Source organism: Stenella coeruleoalba (genome assembly GCF_951394435.1).
Source record: "Stenella coeruleoalba genome assembly, chromosome: 1".
In the NCBI taxonomy this organism is placed as follows: domain Eukaryota; kingdom Metazoa; phylum Chordata; class Mammalia; order Artiodactyla; family Delphinidae; genus Stenella; species Stenella coeruleoalba.
Genome location: NC_137169.1, coordinates 177044355 through 177064010, shown reverse-complemented (window position 1 = coordinate 177064010; position 19656 = coordinate 177044355). Strand labels below are relative to the sequence as shown.

Here is a 19656-nt window from a genome sequence, read left to right as displayed (position 1 = left end):
TCCACATATAAGTGATATCATATGATATTTATCTTTCTATGGCTGACTTACTTCACTCAATATGACAATCTCTAGGTTCATCCATGTTGCTGCAAATGACATTATTCTGTTCTTTTTTATTGCTAAGTAATATTCCATTGTATATATGTACCACATCTTTTTTTTTTTTAAAAAAGATATTTATTCAGCGTCATGATCAGACTATTACATTTAGCAATCAACAGCATGGGTGCAAAAATATATATATATACATTAAAATGCTTTGTTGGAATGCTTTACACTTTCCACAGAACAGAAACTAAAATAACCTGTTATACGATTAGTCACAAACACAATCCTCGAGTGTTTTTGCCCATACACATGAGCACTGTCTAAAACGTGTCTTCTTTGTAGCACCTAGGCGCTGCCACCACTGTGCTTGGCCGAGTTCACAAATCCGTTGTAACCTGTAGCTTCCCTGTCACTTCCCTGGCTTCCTCTCCTGCTAAGCTTTGTTTCCTGGCAGTAACCAAAACCTTCTGCCACTGCCACAGCTACTTCTGCTGCTGGAACCACCACAGCCACCTTGGTTTGGGGGTTTGGCAAAGTATTGGCCTCCACCACCATAGGGGCCAGAACTTCTGCCTCCAAAGTTTCCTCTTTTCATGGGTCCAAAATTTGACGATTGATTGTTGTAACTGCCAAAATCATTGTAGCTTCCACCACCTCCAAAATTGCTTCCATCGTTACCAAATCCATTATAGCCATCCCCACTGCCACCATATCCACCACCACTGCAGCTGCCACCAAAGCCAGCTCGACCACTGAAGTTTCCTCCACGACCAAAGCTGTCATTCCCACCAAAACCCCCTCCACGACCACCACCAAAGTTTCCAGAACCACTTTGACTTCTTTGGCTGGATGAGGCACTAGCCGTCTCTTGCTGAGATAGGGCTTTCCTTACTTCACAGTTGTGGCCATTCACAGTGTGGTATTTCTGAATGACAATCTTGTCTACAGAGTCATGGTCATCAAAGGTTACGAAAGCAATGCCACTGCCTCGGTCAGTCGTGATTTCAATCACTTCAGTTTTCCCATACTGTTCAAAATAATCTCTTAGGTGATGTTCTTCAGTGTCTCCTTTAATGCCACCAACAAAAATCTTTTTCACAGTTAAGTGGGCACCAGGTCTTCGAGAATCTTCTCTTGAGACGGCCCTCTTTGGTTCCCCAACTCTTCCATCCACCTCGTGTGGCCTTGCCTTCATGGCCGCATCCACCTCCTCCACAGTGGCACACGTGACAACCCCGAAGCCTCTGGAGCGCCCGGTGCTTGGATCCCTTGTTACCACACAATCTGTGAGCGCTCCCCGCTGCTCACGATGGCTCCTCAGACTGTCATCGGTTGTTTCAAAGTTCAGACCTCCGATGCAGCGCTTCCACAGCTGTTCGGGCTCTTTGGGTGACTCTGACTTAGACACGACGGCAGTGGAGGCGGGCGGGGGGGAGACATCAACGATGCTTACTCGGCAGCATCCATGGGCAGGAAGGAGATCTACCGAACGTATCTCTTTACCACATCTTCTTTATCCATCCCTCTGTTTATGGGCAGCTTGCTTTTATTGGAGACTCCTTTTAAGATTCTGTTCGAACAGACGTCCAAGACTTAAAGTTGAAAATCCCTGTATTGGGCTTCCCTGGTGGCGCAGTGGTTGAGAGTCCGCCTGCCGATGCAGGGGACACGAGTTCGTGCCCCGGTCTGGGAGGATCCCACATGCCGTGGAGCGGCTGGGCCTGTGAGCCATGGCCGCTGAGCCTGCGCATCTGGAGCCTGTGCTCTGCAACGGGAGAGGCCACAACAGTGAGAGGCCCGCGTACCGCAAAAAAAAAAAAAATCCCTGTATTGCTGTTCTGAGATATTGAAGCCCCAGATTTTACAACTCTCAAGGCTAATTTCTTTGGCCCCATTGCCAAGAAACTTTATTCCATTCAAATCATTTGTATTCTTTTCCATTTCTGATGTTCTGAAATAGACATGTGAACAAGCAAATCTTCGTGTACTTATGTGAGTTGTGCTTCCCAGGTACTCTTCATGTTTAGCCAAAACTGTCCCCTTAATTCCCAGGGAATTCCCTGGGGAAGATAACTATAACATTTTTTAACAATAGAGACATGTGAAGGCACTTGACTTTTCCTGGCCCCTGATTTAGCCGCTGGAGTACTTCCACCCCTTGGAATCCAGGGTTGCTAGGGGACTATCTATGCAGTTCAAGACTTTGAACTTGAGAATATGTTCAAAGCCTATTCTCTGTTCAGGCACAGAGAATACGAATTCATGAAGGGAGCCAAGCTCCAATCTCCAGATCTCTGCCTGGAATGCTCTTATCTCACATTGCCACAAGTTTCCCTCCCATTCTTCATTCGGGTCTTTGTCTCAAATGTTATCCCGTTAGAACTACCTTAAGACTGGGGCAGGAGGAGCCCCTACCTTGTCTTCTGAGCTCTCTGGCCCTCTTCCAGCCACACCTCTTTCCACAGAGCTAGAAGACCATGGGCCAAGGGGATGAGTCCACCCAAAGTCCCTGTGCCTCACCCCTTTTAGATCATACTGCGGGTGCACGAGACCCTAGAACTCCCTACCCCAGTAGCACCAGGCCAGCTTCTAGAGACTGCATCAGCCTTTTTCCAAGGTCTGTTCTCTTAAGGAACCAAGGAGCGGCTATTTGCTGGAGGTATAGATGGAGCTCAGATGTGCAGACAGGGATGCTATAGGTGTGGGCACAAGTTCCCTTGAAGTATGGGATAGAGCTGGGGTGCAAAGAGTAGGAGGAAGGTTGAGGGCCAGGGACCTAAGCAGCCCCATTCCAGTGCACATCTTGGGGGAAGTCTGAGATTTCTAAACTTAAGTTTGGCCTTCCAGATTATTATGAAGGTATACTTGTCAACATGAAAGGACAGGAATTTTACATAACAGTTTAAATTGGTTTATAATTTTAAATTATGTAGACATATGATACGCGTGCCTCCATTTGCACTATTTACCCTGGCCCTGCAAATATCAGGGATGGGCCCATCACTGACCTCCCTGTCTAAAATAAAATACCACTTCCTCTGTCACTTTATTCTTACCCTATTGTACATGTCTTCATAGCCTTTGTCAACATAGGATCAACATTTACATCTCTCTATCCCTATCCACACTAGAACATAAGTTCCATGACTGTAGAGTCTTGGTTTTATTTACTGCCTCAGCCTTAGTACCTTAGAGCAGTGCCTGACACAAAGAAACCACTCCGTAAATGTTGAATGAATAACAAATCTAGTCTCAGATGGCTTACAGGTGAGGTGGCCTAACCCAGCAGACACAAAGGGAAAAGATCACGTGACGGCACTCTGAGGAACGCCTGCTCCCCTTAAGATAACTCAGCACTGAAACTACAAAAGGTAGACCACAGAAAATTAATCATCAACACTTTAGTACACATGAACACAAGATTAGTTATCAGGTTACTCGTGAGAGGGATATGTAAGTGAATATGGAGATCTGTGTGTAGGCTGGAGAGTTAGATGTGGGGTACCTGGGCTGCTGGGAGCCCCAGTTGGAGGAATCGTCCTAACAACCTTAGGTGGCCAGACCTGCATGCTGAGGGAACTCTGATTCCACCCAATGGACCACGCCAATCCAGCCCAGACTAAAATGGAAGGGGGCCTCTAATTCATAATTAGGAAGCCCTCAAATAATATTTTCCTTAGATGATCACAGGCCTTGGGGAGTGCGGGGTGTGGGCACATCTGATCCCTGTGGCGTCATAGTGGTCACAGAGTCAGAGACTGTCCTACCCCCCGTCCTTCTCTCCCACGTGCTTCTAATTCACAACTTCTTATCGCTTGGTGGGATCCCCAGAACCTTCTGGGAACAGCATAAATCGGTCCAATCTGTTCCAACGGACTCTTTTCCCGTTGGATACGGGGCCTGTGAGAGGCCAAATGACTTCCCAGAGTCCCCAATAGCGACAGGAACGCGGGCCCGGGACTCTGCCCTGCGGATGTCCCACACCTATCGTTTGGCGGCGGGGGGGGGGCTCCGGGGCCTGGGCTGAGCTCCCCGCCTCCTGGGGCCGAGGCGGGAACCCGACTAGCTCTGAGGTCTCGGCGGACTGCGAAGGGGGCGCTCGCAGCCGGGCCCGGACTCCAGCGCCCGGTTCCGGTTTTCGTCCCTCGTCGGCTTTCCTGCCCACTGGCCGGCGGGGGGGGGCGGGGAAAGGGGCGGCACCAGGCCACGGTGGGCGGGGTCACGTGGCTCCTCCCCGCGACGGAGACAAGAGGTGCGGTGGAGGCGCCCGGCACCAAGTCGTCCGAAAGTTGTGCGCAGTGGTAGACTCCGCGCAGCTGCAGAGGATGGAGTGCTGTGGACGCGGCTCCGGGCCGCAGCCGTCGCTGCTGCTGCTGCTGCTGTCGCTGCTGCTGGTGGTGTCCGGCGCTGGCGCAGCCCCGCGCTCGGCGCTCTACTCGCCCTCCGACCCGCTGACGCTGCTGCAGGCTGGCACCCTGCGCGACGCCGTGCTGGACTCCCAGAGCGCCTGGGCGGTGGAGTTCTTCGCCTCCTGGTGCGGCCACTGCATCGCCTTCGCCCCGACGTGGAAGGCGCTGGCCAAAGACGTCAAAGGTGAGAAACTGGGTGCTGGGGGAGGCTCGCTCCCCTCGCCCCACCTGGGCGGATCCCCGCCACCTGCCTCACGGAGGCCCCTTAAACGCTCTCCGCTGCCTCCTGCCTGTCACCTCCGCCCATCTTCCTCTCTGCCCCTCCCAGTTCCCCCCAGTTTCTCAGCCCTCAGCTCCATCTTTAGCTCCCGCCCCTCCCTTTCTTCTTCCCCTTGACCGGTGTCCCGAGTTTTCTCCCCGTCCCCGCGGTCTGGGTCCCCAGACCTGCTCTGCTTTCCTTGTCAGTCTTCTGCCGGCTTATGGCCCCCATACCTGCGACGTGGTCTCCTTTGTTCCTCCTCCCTGACACCTTACGGCTTCCTGTAGTTCAGCCTTGTGGCAGACCCCTTCCTACCAAGTTCCCCAGCTGCGGTGGGATCAGTGCTGGGGAGAAAAAGAACTGATACTCATTCTGCCGCCGCCCCTATTCCCACTCCCTCCTTCCTTTCCCCACCCGTTGGCTAGTAGACCCTGCTGGTAACGTAGACTTCCTTTCTCAGCTGTATCTTTGAGGCAGAGTTTCCCTGTTTGCTGTTTCCCAGCCGCTCCTGACCTGCTGCCTCCAGCTCCTTAGCTTCTGGGCCACATCCTTCTCTTTCCCCCTCCTTCTGCACCTTCTCCTTCTGCTTCAACCTGTGAGCCCAGAGGCCCGACTGAGGGCAGCCTCTTGGTGTGGGTTTGGCCCTTGCTCCATTTTCTCCTTCATTGGCCTGACCACTAATACCGTATTTCCTTCATTCTAAGAGACTGTCAGTTGTGAGACCCACCATTCATTTACTAACAGCCGGAGGGGTAGAGGGATAAGACGACCGACTGCTAATAGAGTTATAGAGATTTAAAGGTGTACTCCATTACAGAAAGGTTAATGTTTTTAAAAACTTAAGATTGGAGCTGAGTAAATATGGCAACAATAGTAATGAATATTTATTGAGTGCTTACTGTATTGTATGTCAGACACCTTCCTGAGTGAGTACTTGATGTGTATTATCTCAGAGTTTCCTTTGCACAGGTAAAGATCCCTGTGGTGTCATCCATCTGCCTAGACCAGATAGTGGGTATTTGGCGGGGCTGGCGTGGCGTGATGGTAGTGGTTTGCTTCTGATTTGCTGCCTCTGAATGGAGTTATTTCCTGATAACTAGGTGGTGCTAGGGCCCTAGCAGGGCTGCTGACCTTCAGCGGTCACTGAATGAGGCATCTTAGGGCGTAGGCCTCTTCCTGGAGAGGGAAGAACTGGAACTGTTGTTCCCCTGCTGTGCCGTTTTCTTGATACACTCAACTCTTTGCGGTAGAGTAGTGCATTTGTAGATGTTGGTTTTCAAACTCAGGCCACCTCTTCCCTTGAGCAGCTTGCAGGGTGGTTCCTGAAGTGGTTAGATGGAAAGATGTATCATCTGTTAGCCATATGGTCTTGGAAAGGTTTTTTTGTTGTTTTTTTTGTTTTTTTTTTGCGGTACACAGGCCTCTCACTGTTGTGGCCTCTCTCGTTGCGGAGCACAGGCTCCGGACACGCAGGCTCAGCGGCCATGGCTCACGGGCCCAGCCGCTCCGCGGCATGTGGGATCTTCCCGGACCGGGGCACGAACCTGCGTCCCCTGCATCGGCAGGCGGACTCTCAACCACTGCGCCACCAGGGAAGCCCGGAAAGTTATTTTTAAACAAAACCGATGAACCGTTTTCCCTCCAGTTTACACGCAGACACTTGTCTGCATGCCTCTCTGTTCCCATCACTTGAATGTGCCATTTCTCAGCAGCTCTTCACACTGCATCATTTCAGTGATGTCAGCACATCTGGTCAGGGCAGGAGGTAGGAAGAGTGTTGAACTTGGAGCTGGAACACCTGAGGGGCACTAGGTGTTCAGGGGACACTGTGGGCCTGAACGTCATAAAAATTCCTACATCAGTTTACACTTTGAGGCCATAGAAGTCCCTTAATGGCCGCAGGTGGACTCAATCTAGAAGATTCTTACATCTTGAGAGTGCTGAACAGAAAGATTAGCTTCCAGCTGACTCATGGGTTTGGCCTCTGGCAACCCAGAGTTTTCCAATGAATTGCACATCCGGATTCTGACCCAGCCTGCTCCTGGATGAGGGTTGCCACTTCCCAAAGGGGTCTTCTCCCCAGTGCATGGAGTGAGAGTTTCCCTAAAAAAAGCAAATCAAAACTTAACGTCAGAAAGGAAAATGGTGTCCGTAGAGATGAACCACAGTCCATGGGAGATGGGAGATTCAGGTGAGAACTGGAAGTCTCCCATGAACCATGGAGGTGTCAGCCCCCTAAGCAAGATCATGTTGGGGGGAGCGCTGGCCGAACCTGGTGTTGGCCTGCAATGATAAAGAATGCTTCCACGCCAATCCAAGGAGGTGTTTCCTGGTGAGGCCCTTTAACATCTCCGTATTCTGAGGTTCCTTGAGAAAGTTTGGTCGTGGGCCGGCAGAGGGTTGCTCTCGCACCACCCTGGGCCCATGGGCCTGTGGCCCCTGCCCTCTGCCATTGGTATGAATGCCTTGGGTAGGAGCAGTGAGACTGTGGAAGGTCATGAGAGGAGAGAAGAATTTTGCAACCCTGCCCAACTGGCCTCAGGCATTTAATCTGACTGGCCCCGGCTCATTTCTTCAGTAAATTGTAGGCTAGGTTCTCTGCGGCAGTTGTTACCCTGGGGCAGAGCGCTTGTTTCTAAGGGTCTGGCTCACCCCTTTCTATTCCAGAGCAACTCTTACTGCCTCACCGTGTGTTTGGGAAATTGATTGTGTTCATTTTAGACCTTCAGTCCTCCTCACTGGCTAATCAGTCAGCAGATACTTGTTGAGTGACCTCTGTGTGCAGAGTATTGTTTACATTGCCATTGGGTAAATCACACAGCAGGGAAATTGGCACCAGTAAGAAGCTGTATTTGAAAAGGGTCAAAAGAGCATAACTCAGTCATTTCTTGTTTTGGGAATTCAGGGAAGGGGAAAGTGACAGAGGCCTGGTCACCAAAGGCCTTTATCTAAGCAGTTATTTATTATACACTTGCCTTATGTCAGGCACTGTGCTGAGGGCCTCTATAGGCCACTGTTGTGTATAATCTTTATGAGAAAATATCTGAGCAACAGATAACTTTTTTTTTTTTTAACCGATAAGTAACTTGCCCAAGATTACACAGATGCTGGAGGGGGTTCTTTTTTTATTTTATTTTTTTCTATTTTTGGCCCCACCATGCAGCATGTGGGATCTCAGTTCCCAGACCAGGGATCAAACCCACGCCCCCTGCAGTGGAAGCACAGTGTCTTAACCACTGGACAACCAGGGAAGTCCCTGGAGGAGGTTCTTTTTTTTTTTTTTAATAAGTTTATTCATTTATCTATTTATTTATTTTTGGCTGCGTTGGGTCTTTGTTGCTGTGTGCAAGCTTTCTCTTGTTGCGGCGAGTGGGGGCTACTCTTGGTTGTGATGCGCAGGCTTCCCTTTGCGGTGGCTTCTCTTGTTGCGGAGCATGGGCTCTAGGCACGTGGGCTTCAGTAGTTGTGGCGCACTGGCTCAATAGCTGTGGCTCATGGGCTCAGTAGTTGTGGCTCACGGACTTAGTTGCTCCGCGGCATGTGGGATCTTCCCGGACCAGGGCTTGAACCTGTATCCCCTGCATTGGCAGGCAGATTCTTAACCACTGCGCCACCAGGGAAGTCCCTGGAGGAGGTTCTTGAACCCAGCTCTTCCTGACTCTCCAGAGCCTGGGCAGGTGGAGAGCGGGGAGAAGGAGGAAGCGTACTCCAGGTGGGAAAATGACCTGTGCAGAGTGTGGAGATGAGATTTGTAAGGCGTGGGTGTTGAGTGACAGCAAGCAGTGTTGGTTTCCTCCTTTTCTCTCCCAGGGCCGTCCTCTCCTGCTTGTACCCGTGCGCTGCTAGTGCAGAGCCTGGCGCAGGGTAGCAGCTCACTGAACACTCGTGCAGACCAATGGCACAAGCCTCACGGGCTTCCAGATGAGGCTGTGAGTGACCAGGTCTTCTGGGGCTGCCGTGGCTCCTCTTGACTCAGACCTGGTGTGTCATCCAGGTGTGAGGGGCGGGGAAGGCATTTTGTCCACGTCATGACCTCACTGCCCAGAAGCCGGCAACAAGGAGGAAGGGATGTCGTGGTAATGGCATAGGCCTGGCCAACTCCCTGTGTCAGGAGGACTCCCGGAGACTCAGGCGCGGGTCTCGTTCTGACCTCTCGACCTGACTGGCTCTTGTGGTTTGGGTGGGTCTGGCCCCTGCCTTAACAGAGGCCCAGGCTGCTTAGCACTCAGAGGCCTCACGGCCATGCTTCTTGGCGAGAGTGTTTTGCCATCCAACACCCCATGGTTGTCAGAGCTGGGAAGGACTGGAGACACCTTCATCTTGGCCCTCGTGTGACCTGTGAGGAAACAGAGACCCAGAGAGGAGACGTGTGGAGCTCATGGTGCTTCGACCAGTTGCAGCTGTCTGCAAGCCCTGTGACTCTGGGTCCTGTGCCCCTTCCTGGCCTTGTGAGTGGGGTGGGTATGCCGCCTGTGACTCCAGAAGGAGCCCACCAGAAAGCATCCCCTCTCCCGCCACCCAGGGTCCGCAGCTGTGCTGCCTACACTTCCCTCCCCTCCCGTCCGCTCCATTTGCTCATTTACTCTGTCAGTGGGGAGATTACTTTGCCAAGGCAGTAATTGCACCAGGAAAGTTTTTTTTCTCCCTAAGAGTAGGGCTGGACTGAGACTGCTAATCCTTTTGGTGTTAGGCCTGCAGGTTGTGGTATTAAGTCACCTGACACTTTAAAAAGCCTCTCTCCCCCAGCTCTGAACCTCTTTGACAGCAGTGCACTTCCCGTAAATGCAGCTTTGCTTTACCAGTGGAGCACCCAGATAAGGGTCCTCTCTATTCCTGGTACGGTTACTAGAATGACGAACAGTCAGGTCCGCAGTGATTAGGGTCAGAACAGAGCTTTATAGGTCATTATGGCTCCTTAAGGTCTTGACGTTGATATTCCTGGGAAACATTTCTCAGCCCGGACTCTCCCAGCACCTGACCGGCCCCGGGCTTCCCCTCCCCCTCCCCCTCGGGCTGGGGCTGGTAAGAAGAGGCACCGGTTCCATTTTGTGGAGGTACAGGGAATCAAGGCGTGAAGAGAAGGAGTCCCGGACCTTCCAGGAGCTGGGAGCTGAGAACTCTCAGGCATCACCTCCCGCCTCCATCCCCATTACTAATACCCACCCCACCCTGTCCCCTCTGAGTTTCCTGGCTGGGAACAGAGAAGCTCTCTGTTGTGTCCTGGGCCCTCTCGAGACCACCGGGGAGGCTCAGATCCTGGGTTCAGATCCCACATTCACCACTGATGAGTTGTGTGCCTCGGGCACAGTTATCTGATCTCTATTTTACAGTCTAGAGAGGAATAAACACCTCCTTACTTTCGTCATAGCGTAGCTGCGCACCTACATTGGGCACATGATAAACTCTCTATGTGCCTGATATCACTGTCATCTACGTAAAGGCTGAGTCTATGATATTGACCAGCTCTTGGGCGTTATAGAGAATGGTATGTGGCTAGAAGAGGAAACTGTCTTCACCATTTTCTCTCTCATGGGGAAGGTTGTGAGTGGAGCAGACAGCAAAAGTCTAAAGGTAGCATCCTGACCCTGGTGAGGCAGAGGGACAAAAGTGGGGTTTGGGGTCTGGTAGCCCTGGGACCACTTGGAGGTCTCTTGGTCTCTGTCCTCGTTTGTAAAGTGGGTAAAATGGTGCCCACCTCCAATGGCGGCGGTGGAGTGGGAAAATCTGGAGGACACAAATCTGGAGGACACAAAATCTGTGGACGCTCGCTGAACACTAGCTTTCTGTCCTCTCCTCTCCCTGTGCCTTCAGAGCCTCATGCCCCAGCGGGCAACAAGCAACAACTCTGGCCCGAGGGATGGCGGCCTGCACTCTTGGAGAGGAGAGGAGTGGAGTGGTTGAGGCCTGCTGTCCTTGGTCCCTGCCAGGTGGCCTTGTGAGACCCCCTGCCAGGGGCCCTCACTGGTGGAAGGACAGAAAAGTGCCACTCTTCTGCCCTTAGGTCTAATTGACTTGCTGATTCTTTTGAGAACAGCCGGGCCTCTCCTGGGGGTCTCCCTGAAAAAAGCCCTAGAGGCAGAGCCGGAGCCAAGCCTGAAATGTGCCAGATGACCCTACAGGGTGACCTGTGCTTCCCACCCTCTGCTGGGCCTCCCTTGGGCAGGAGAGGAGCCATAGAAAGGAGGCCTGGGCTGCTCTGCCTGTGATCCAGGGCAAAACCCCATCCCTGGGCAGCTCACGTCTCCTGCATTCACAGGTGACGGGCATTAACCTCACCCCCTGCCTGGACCTGAGGATAGAGTAAGGCTGAGAGAAGATGTTCCAGCCCTGTAGCGGCCCCGGGACTGGGTCAGTTGTATCGTTCAGTCGATAGTCACGGAGCACCTATTGTGTGCAGGCTAATGGGGAAGCTAGGCAAGGAGGACGCAAGGATGAAGAGACGTTTAGGGATGGACAGGCTTGTAACTGTGTGGTGGTAACGAGAACAGGGTCCTGAGCCTTGGGCTTGGGGGAAGAATCCCGTTCAAACTGAGTTGTGCCTGACAACTGGGAGTTTGTTGGGAGGGTAGAGGTGGCTGTGGGAATAGCCTAGATGAGCATTGTGCTTTCAAGGAAGGAGAAAACTGTCAGCGTTCCTGGAGCATAATTTGGGGAAATGGTAAGAGGAAGCTGGGTGGGGAGGGACCAGATTAAGAGTGGCCTGATGCCTGTTGAGTTTTCTTCTAGAGGCAATGGGAGCCCCCGAAGAATATTGAGTAGAGAGCGACATAGATCTGCAGATAGAAAAGATCACTGGCGGCTGGGTAGGCTGGTGATGGAGCATATTAGAACCTTGGCCAGGAGGGAAATGAGACATTTCATCTGGACAAGAAACCCTGCACTAGCTCCCTAGGAGGGTAGGTCAGAGGCGACGTGAGAGGTAAAGAACCCGGGGGTGGGGAGAGGAGACATGGGGGAGGGCAGGAAGAGACTCGGGACGGGGGGCGGACAGGACAGGAAGCTGGTTGGTATTATTGGTTCCGCGTGGCTGGACTGCCTGACTCTGTCCCTCCTACATGGTGCTGGCAGTGGGGGAGGGGTCGGGAGAGCAGAGTGTCAGGGAGGGCAGGAGGGCTGCTATGCCGAGCCCAGTGTGGAGCAGACCCTGGTCACTGACCACAGCAGGCTGCCCTTCCAGCTAGATGTAAAGCTGAAGGATGCAGGCCGTTCGGGTTGGCGTGTATTTGTAGCTCAAACTGTTGCCCTCCTGTGCTAGGGGAGCCGAGAGCTCCCCAGAAGGGGTTTGGTGAGATGGGGTAGCGGGGGATGTTGGGGAAATGGCATCGCGGTGTGTGGCTCACCTGTCTCTGCTGAACACTTCCATTCACACCCCACTCCCCCATCCCCACTCCCTCCCTCCTCCCAGGATTCAGTGCCAAATGTCCATTGCCAGCAAGAAAGGAGAAGGGGAGAGGGGCTGGGGGGGGGAGCAGGTGTTGCCTCTGGCCTGCCTCACAGTGCCAGACCCCCTCCCTCGTGTCACCCCAAGAAGGACCAGCTTAGTTGCTCTGAACCTTCGGAGCCTTTCCTTTGAGGGATGGGTCAGGGGTGTCTGGGAGGCATCCTGGCTCTTCCATACATCTGTTGTGGAAGTGAGGGTGACACTCCTACCCTGGGCATAAAAGGTTCTGGGAGCTCTGATGCCTTTGGAAGTAGTGTTTTTTCAGATGTTGTAAGGGACAGGTTCTGGGGCGAGGTAAGAGGTCCCGGCAAAGCCACAGGTCTCAGGGATGTTATTTGGATATTAGTCTTCCGTCATTAGCGAGTTCTGCATGGGCTGCCTGTGTAAGTCCCCCCACCCCATCCTGTGCTCCAGGTGGGAGGGGTAGGGCCCTGTGGGGAGCATGTGTGCCCTCCCTGACTCCTCAGGCAGGCTTGCCCCTTCCCTCATCGGCCTGGAGATGCCCGCATTGGGGAGGGTGCTGGGTAGCCAGCCCTGAGCCCCAGGCCGGCGCGCCCACGCTGGCCCCTGCCTGCCTTCCCGCGGCATCGCCTCTGCAGCCCTGTTCACTCTCCCCTCCTCATCTGCTCACCCCGTGCCCTGGTTTCCTATCACCTGGACTGATGGTCAGGGCTCCACTCGGTTCTCGCCTTTCCTGCCAGGCCCCTGCTTGGTGCCCAGGGTTGGTCTGCCCTGCGGCCACGTACCTTCACAGCCGCGTGCCACACGGCGTGGCACCAGCGCATCGCCAGCTCACCGTCTGTGCAGCTTCACGTGCACATCCTCCATCCCGGCGGGAGCAGCCTCACCATAGTGTGGCACTTTGGTAGGTGCTCCCGGGGCACCTGACCTAGAACTGGAGCTCAGGAGGCCTGCCCGGTAGATGAGTTTGTTTTCTGTTTCCCAGATCCGGGGCTGTGGCCCAGAACGGTGCCATTGTTCTCTCTGCCAGTAAGTTCCAGCGGAGGGAGGCCTTGTGGCCTGGGGCCTGATGAAGGAGCAGGGTGCCCAGGCAGCCGGCCTGGGGAGCTGTTATCTTCCAGACTTTGGCCTCAGGGCTTCTTTCCCTGTGGCTTCTAGATCCCAGGTGTCTTCGCCTTCCTCCCCTGCACTTCTGCCTCCACCCCTGGCCGGGGGGCCAGTCCCCACCACCCTGTGTCCCACCCACCCAAGCTGGGCTGCTGGCCACTACCTCTGGCCTCAGAGGCCTTCACCGAGGGTCCGCGGGGGAACTCAGCCCTCCTGAGGCGTGCTCTTCACCCCTCTGGAGCTGATTCTCTCTAGAGGGCAGCAGAGACAGAGGCAGTATCCCAGGGGCTTTTCCCCAAGAGGGCCAGGCTCATCTCATCTCTCTCTTCAGCTCCTCCAGCCCCTGTGCCCCTCCCCAACTGCAGAACAATGGGGGACACAGCTTGCTGTTCTGAGTGGGTTACCGGAGCTACTTAACTGTGTCGTAAGCACAGGCTAAATGCAGAATAACCCAACTATCTCTGAGGCCGTGTTTTGAGGAAGGGGTGACCTTTCTCCTAAGAGCTTTGGAGACAGGTGCCGTGGGCACTGGTGGCGGTGGGCGAGGTCAGCAGGCAGAGGTGCTAGCCCCTCTTACTTACCTCAGGGTTTTTTTCGTTTCTTTTTTTTTTTTGTCCTTTCAGGTTGGAGGCCGGCGCTGAATCTCGCCGCCCTGGACTGTGCTCAGGAGACCAACACCGCAGTCTGCAGAGACTTCGACATCCCTGGCTTCCCGACTGTGAGGGTGTGTGACCAGGAGGGGCGAGCGGGCTCGGGGGCAGTGCTGTCGGAGCACATTGTCAGCTGCTCCATGCTTCCCTGGTGTCTGCCTGACTGCTGGGCTCTGTGGTGTCCTCCCAGGCTTCTGGGCTTGACCTGCTTAAATCACAGCCCCTAGAGCATGTACCTATTTTAGAGGCAGAAAGGGATGTGAGCTGGGAGACAGAAAAGAAAGAGGCTCACTTGGTCTGGCACATGCTCCCCATTATAAGGAAAAGGGGCTGTGTGTGGTTGTGTTGGGATGGGCAGATTGTAGCTGTGAGAACTGATCATCACCTGAGCTGGTGAGAGCTCCCAGCTCCCAGGGGCCTCTTTCCAATCAATTCCTCTCCCGCCTGACCTCCCAGCCTTAGAGGGCTGATCTAAACCCTGTAAAACCGGGCTTTAGGCTCTGACCCACCTGTAGGCAGGATCAGACCCAGGGGGTCTCATGGTCCCCCAGAAAAGGTCCCCTGAGACAACTGGCCAACCTCATCCTCATCAGGCAAGTGCCTTGAACCCAAGAGGCTCAGAAGTGACCTGGCAGGAGAGCCTTAGCCCAGTGCCTCGGGCAGCAGGGATCTCCATCACGGGAGACATCACACCCAACACGCGGGGGCCCTGTCACCCCGCCTCTGGCTGCAAGTAGCACGGGCTCTCTGATGAGGCCCTGCCTGCCAGCCTGCCCACCGCGGGGCATCAGCCACTTAATTAACATCTGGACAACTTCCAAGGCTCTCACATCAGAGGCCCTGGGAAGCCCAGCGCAGCAAGGCTGTGCCGTTATACTTAGCACCCTCCCCAGAGCTCAGGCCCAGCCGTAATCCAGTTAGTTCTCTTCCAAATTAAAGAATCCAAATCAAAATCTCCCTCTCCACCTATAAATAATTAGCCTGCTCCCACCAGAATGGCATCTACAAAAGCAATTTCCTCTGTGGCCACTAAGAATAATCAGGAGATACGTTCGGTAGATCTCCTTTCTGCCCGTGGACGCCACCGAGTAAGCATCGTCGACGTCTCCCCCACCTCCACTGCCGTCGTGTCTAAGTCAGAGTCACCCAAAGAGCCCGAAGAGCTGCGGAAGCGCTGCATCGGAGGTTTGAGCTTTTGAAACAACCGATGACAGTCTGAGGAGCCATCGTGAGCAGGGGGAGTGCTCACAGACTGTGTGGTAACGAGGGATCCCAGCACCAGGCGCTCCAGAGACTTCGGGGTTGTCACGTGTGCCACTGTGGAGGAGGTGGATGCGGCCATGAAGGCAAGGCCACACGAGGTGGATGGAAGAGTTGGGGAACCAAAGAGGGCCGTCTCAAGAGAAGATTCTCGAAAACCTGGTGCCCACTTAACTGTGAAAAAGATTTTTGTTGGTGGCATTAAAGGAGACACTGAAGAACATCACCTAAGAGATTATTTTGAACAGTATGGGAAAACTGAAGTGATTGAAATCACGACTGACCGAGGCAGTGGCAAAAAGAGAGGCTTTGCTTTTGTAACCTTTGATGACCATGACTCTGTAGACAAGATTGTCATTCAGAAATACCACACTGTGAATGGCCACAACTGTGAAGTAAGGAAAGCCCTATCTCAGCAAGAGACGGCTAGTGCCTCATCCAGCCAAAGAAGTCAAAGTGGTTCTGGAAACTTTGGTGGTGGTCGTGGAGGGGGTTTGGTGGGAATGACAGCTTTGGTCGTGGAGGAAACTTCAGTGGTCGAGCTGGCTTTGGTGGCAGCCGCAGTGGTGGTGGATATGGTGGCAGTGGGGATGGCTATAATGGATTTGGTAACGATGGAAGCAATTTTGGAGGTGGTGGAAGCTACAATGATTTTGGCAGTTACAACAATCAATCTTCAAATTTTGGACCCATGAAAAGAGGAAACTTTGGAGGCAGAAGTTCTGGCCCCTGTGGTGATGGAGGCCAATACTTTGCCAAACCCCCAAACCAAGGTGGCTGTGGTGGTTCCAGCAGCAGCAGTAGCTGTGGCAGTGGCAGAAGGTTTTGGTTACTGCCAGGAAACAAAGCTTAGCAGGAGAGGAAGCCAGGGAAGTGACAGGGAAGCTACAGGTTACAATGGATTTGTGAGCTCAGCCAAGCACAGTGGTGGCAGGGCCTAGCTGCTACAAAGAAGACACGTTTTAGACAATGCTCATGTGTATGGGCAAAAACACTCGAGGACTGTATTTGTGACTAATTGTATAACAGGTTATTTTAGTTTCTGTTCTGTGGAAAGTGTAAAGCATTCCAACAAAGGGTTTTAATATAGATTTTTTTTTTGCACCCATGCTGTTGATTGCTAAATGTAATAGTCTGATCATGACGCTGAATGAATGTGTCTTTTTTTTTAAAAAAAAAAAAGAAGAATCAGGGAATGCCTTTGAAGACTGAAAAGCCAAGCATTGTCCCTGGAACAAGATATCTCTGAGTTCAGGGGCTTCAGTTGCCAGGCAGAACCATGAACCATATCTGAGCCTGATGAGGCCAGGAGAATTCATCTGGAGAGCAAGGCCCCAGGCTCCTCCAGCAACATCCAGCTCTAACTCCATGTGACCTTTCTGTTCTCATGGCCAGTGAAATCCTGCTGCGTTCAGGGTTTCCACAGCCCCGGAGAGCTCCCTCCCACGCTCCTGTTACCACTTAGGGTCAGGGCCCAAGCCCCCAAGCTGGCCTGGGGAAGTGTCCTGAGCCAACAGCTACTGCCGTCTCATTTAGAGGTGGCAGCGGAGACATTGTTTGTCAACTGTCTCTTTTAAGTAAAAGGCTTCCATGACAGGGCCATTGTCCTATCCTTGGCCCCAAGATGTGTAACTTAAAATATTCAAAATTACTCTCCAAGGGGAGGACGGAGCCCTCTGTTCCTTCTGCTGAGGCAGGGCAAGCAGCCCCGCGTGGGAAGCTGGGGGAAGATCAATGTGGCAGCAGGAGTCCCTGCACAGGGGAAGGGGGTTGGCATTGGTCCCGTGGCCAGGTCGGGACATCCTGTGGGGGTTCGGTGGGGGCTGGTGCCTGGGACATTCTGTTTCTGTCTGAAAGAGGCTGGGGCTCGGGGGGTTGGAAGGAGGTGGCCCAGGTATGTCGGGAGATCCAGAAGCTTTTCAGCACCTATCTGAGTCATTCAGCACACACAGCCTGAGTGCCCCAAGTGACTAATCATCTCCTCAACCGCCCATCCTGCTGTGGGAGGGGTGCTGGCAGGGCCCTAAGCTGGGCTCCTTAACTGCCTTCACACTGGCGGCATCTGGCTGGGCTGGGCTGAGCTGGGCTGGTAGTGACCTTTGCATTTCTTTTGAGCTCCAGAGACCAGTGTCGTGACCTCCCCTCGGCCAAGCCCTCCCAGCCTCTCCTGAGGAGCCTGCAGTTCAGTATCAGCAAGGAGAGGGGCTCTGTGCCCTGTCCTTAGGGCTCTGGTCCAGGGTGCAAGTGGTTCTAACTCCTGATCAGTCTCTGTTCTAAGGCCCTAAGCAGTGGCTTTCAAACATTGTTACCGTGACCTACAACATTTACAGTGAGATCCAGAAGCTGGTTTGTATCTGTTATCCCTAAAACAAGTGTTTCATAAAACACTATTCTTCGTAAGTGCAGTACATGCTATTTTCTGTTCTATGTATTTTTTAAAAAGTACTGGCTGTGATTCACTAACTTGATTTTACAACTTACCACTAGATTACTTCTAGTGTTTGGAAAACACGACTCAGATTCCAGATCTCCAGAGATTCTGGCCCGTTGAGAGCCCGGTGTGCGTGTGGGCTGTGTGGCTGGACCCCCTGGGAAGCAGTACACCCTAGAGGTGGGCCTGGCTGCCAGCAGGCCAGAGAGATGACCCTGTACCTGTCTGCCATCCCCTGGGGACTGGAGCCTGTCCTCGCTCCCACCCATCAAGGCTGAGAGCTCTAAGATGAGGACATGTGTTGAACAGGGGGAGAGAGTGTCGCTGGTATGACGGGGACAGGCCTGTACAAGAGTATGGCCACTCCCAGTAACATGTGTCATTGTCCCTTTCCTCTGCCTCCTGCGCCTTGTCTCCGTGAGCAAACAGTGCGCTTCTACCAGCCCAGCCTGTTTAGCAAACAACTGGCCCTGCAAGGCGGTCCAGCTGTGTCAGGGCCCTATCAAACTGGAGCCGGTGGCCATCTGGAAGAGAACAGAGGGGGGGAGGGAAAGGTAGCTTAAAGCTGGTTTTGGCTGGAGCTTGGGGACCTAGAGGCTGGAACTTCAGGGGTAGAGGCTTTGCCAGTGGGCTGCAGGAGTGCCCCTCAGTGGGTAATGGAGTAGGACCCTTTGTAGCCAAAGGCCTGGCTGGGATCAAGATTACAGGAAGCAGCAGCATTGGGTGGGAGAGGACAGAAGTCTTCCCTTTGCAAGATTCTGAGGAGATAATTGACACGAGTTCAAATCCTGGCTCCCCTGCTTACTGTGACTCGGGAAGTCATTTAATGCCCTAGCTGCTGGCCTCAGTTTCTTTGTCTGAAAAATGGGATGATAATATCTACCTAATAGGATTGTTGCCAACTATGAAATGAGGTCTTACGTGTGAGAGTGCCAAGACAAAGTTCCATAAATGTTAGCTGTCTTCCTTCCTGTTGCCCTATGGGCTCGTGGTAGCCCCTCTGTGATACCCCATTTGAGGCAGTCCATCCATCAACAGCCGTTGAGTGAATATTTGCTCGGGGCACAGCACTGTGCTCATCATCATGGAGAAGCCAGACCTGTAGGCCATGGCCAGAAACATAAGCGAGGGCGGCCAGACAGGAAGGCGCTGCGCTCAAGGGCACTCAGAGCTCCCAGCTAGTTGACAGGCAGAGAGTGATGTGTACATGGTGAACGCTGGGGGAGTTTGCCTGGGGTCACTGAGTTCTTTCCTTCCCACATCAGAAGAGGACTTCATGGGGGAGGAGGAGTTCCCGGAGGTGGGGGACTTCCGAGTGGGTGGAGTTTGGCTGGGAGAGAGGAGGAATGCGGGTAGGATGTGAGAGCAGAGGATGTGGGTGGAACAATGTGGGGAGTTGAGAAGGCTGGTCTGGCTGGAGCAGAGGCTCTTGTGCGGGGCTGAGGCAGGACCCTGGAAGGAGGGAGCCCAGGGCTGGCAAGTCCTTGAATTCAAGGCTGGGAGTGGGGAGTACCGTCTGGGCTGTTACTTTTTCTGGCTCTTGTGAGATGTCAGGGAGGAGGACAGGACTCAGAAAGACATCTCCTGCCTCTCTCTGGAAAAAGGAGATAGGCCCCCCTCTCAGCAGTCACCTGCCCTCTGCCAGGTCTCTCCTCCGCTGACGGTCCACAAGGTAGGAACGGTTAAGCTCGTGCATCCTCGCAGGCTCACTGTAGGGATTTGGAGGTCACTCTCCTTAAAACTTGTTTGGAAAGCTTGGATTCAGTGCCATTGATGGTTGCCACTACAAAGCGTGCTTTCTGTTTAGCCTTATTTGGCCCCCAGGAAGGCAGTTGCTCCTGGATAGGTTGGTAAAGACCTGCCCAATGCCATCTGGTCACCTGCCTTTGGGGACACAGGGAGGATTCCAGGGGCTCCACGGTTGGGGAGGGCAGAAGCTCCTGTGTCAGGTGTTGAGAGGAAAGGGACTGGGTGCTGACCGCTTCTGGAGGAAAGGAAACTCCCTGCTGGAGTCTTAATTGCCTGTTTCCAAGGAGTGGTAGCCCTTTCCCTTGGGTAGGGCACACGCCTCCAACAGCTGAATTAAT

General features: G+C 53.4%; 2 protein-coding genes and 1 pseudogene across 3 annotated transcripts in view; 2 read left to right on the top strand and 1 right to left on the bottom strand.

The window, feature by feature from the left end:
- Positions 1-484: 484 nt before the first annotated feature.
- Positions 485-3620, bottom strand: LOC307178366 (heterogeneous nuclear ribonucleoprotein A1-like; the record flags this gene model as incomplete). The annotated part of the gene is made up of 2 exons (XM_079906484.1): positions 485-1533; positions 3557-3620. The coding sequence occupies 2 exons, from the start codon at positions 3618-3620 to the stop codon at positions 485-487; spliced, it is 1113 nt and encodes a 370-aa protein (XP_079762610.1).
- Positions 3621-4285: 665 nt separating this feature from the next.
- QSOX1 (quiescin sulfhydryl oxidase 1) overlaps positions 4286-19656 on the top strand; it is a 41471-nt gene continuing 26100 nt past the window's right edge. The window contains exons 1-2 of the mRNA XM_079945611.1: positions 4286-4644; positions 13852-13952. Coding sequence (XP_079801737.1) covers positions 4377-4644; positions 13852-13952 — 369 coding nt within the window. The 5' untranslated portion in view covers positions 4286-4376. The remainder of the gene's footprint in view (positions 4645-13851; positions 13953-19656) is intronic.
- Positions 13971-16092, top strand: LOC307198614 (heterogeneous nuclear ribonucleoprotein A1-like; annotated as a pseudogene). The gene has a single exon. The product of its transcript is annotated as a heterogeneous nuclear ribonucleoprotein A1-like (transcript).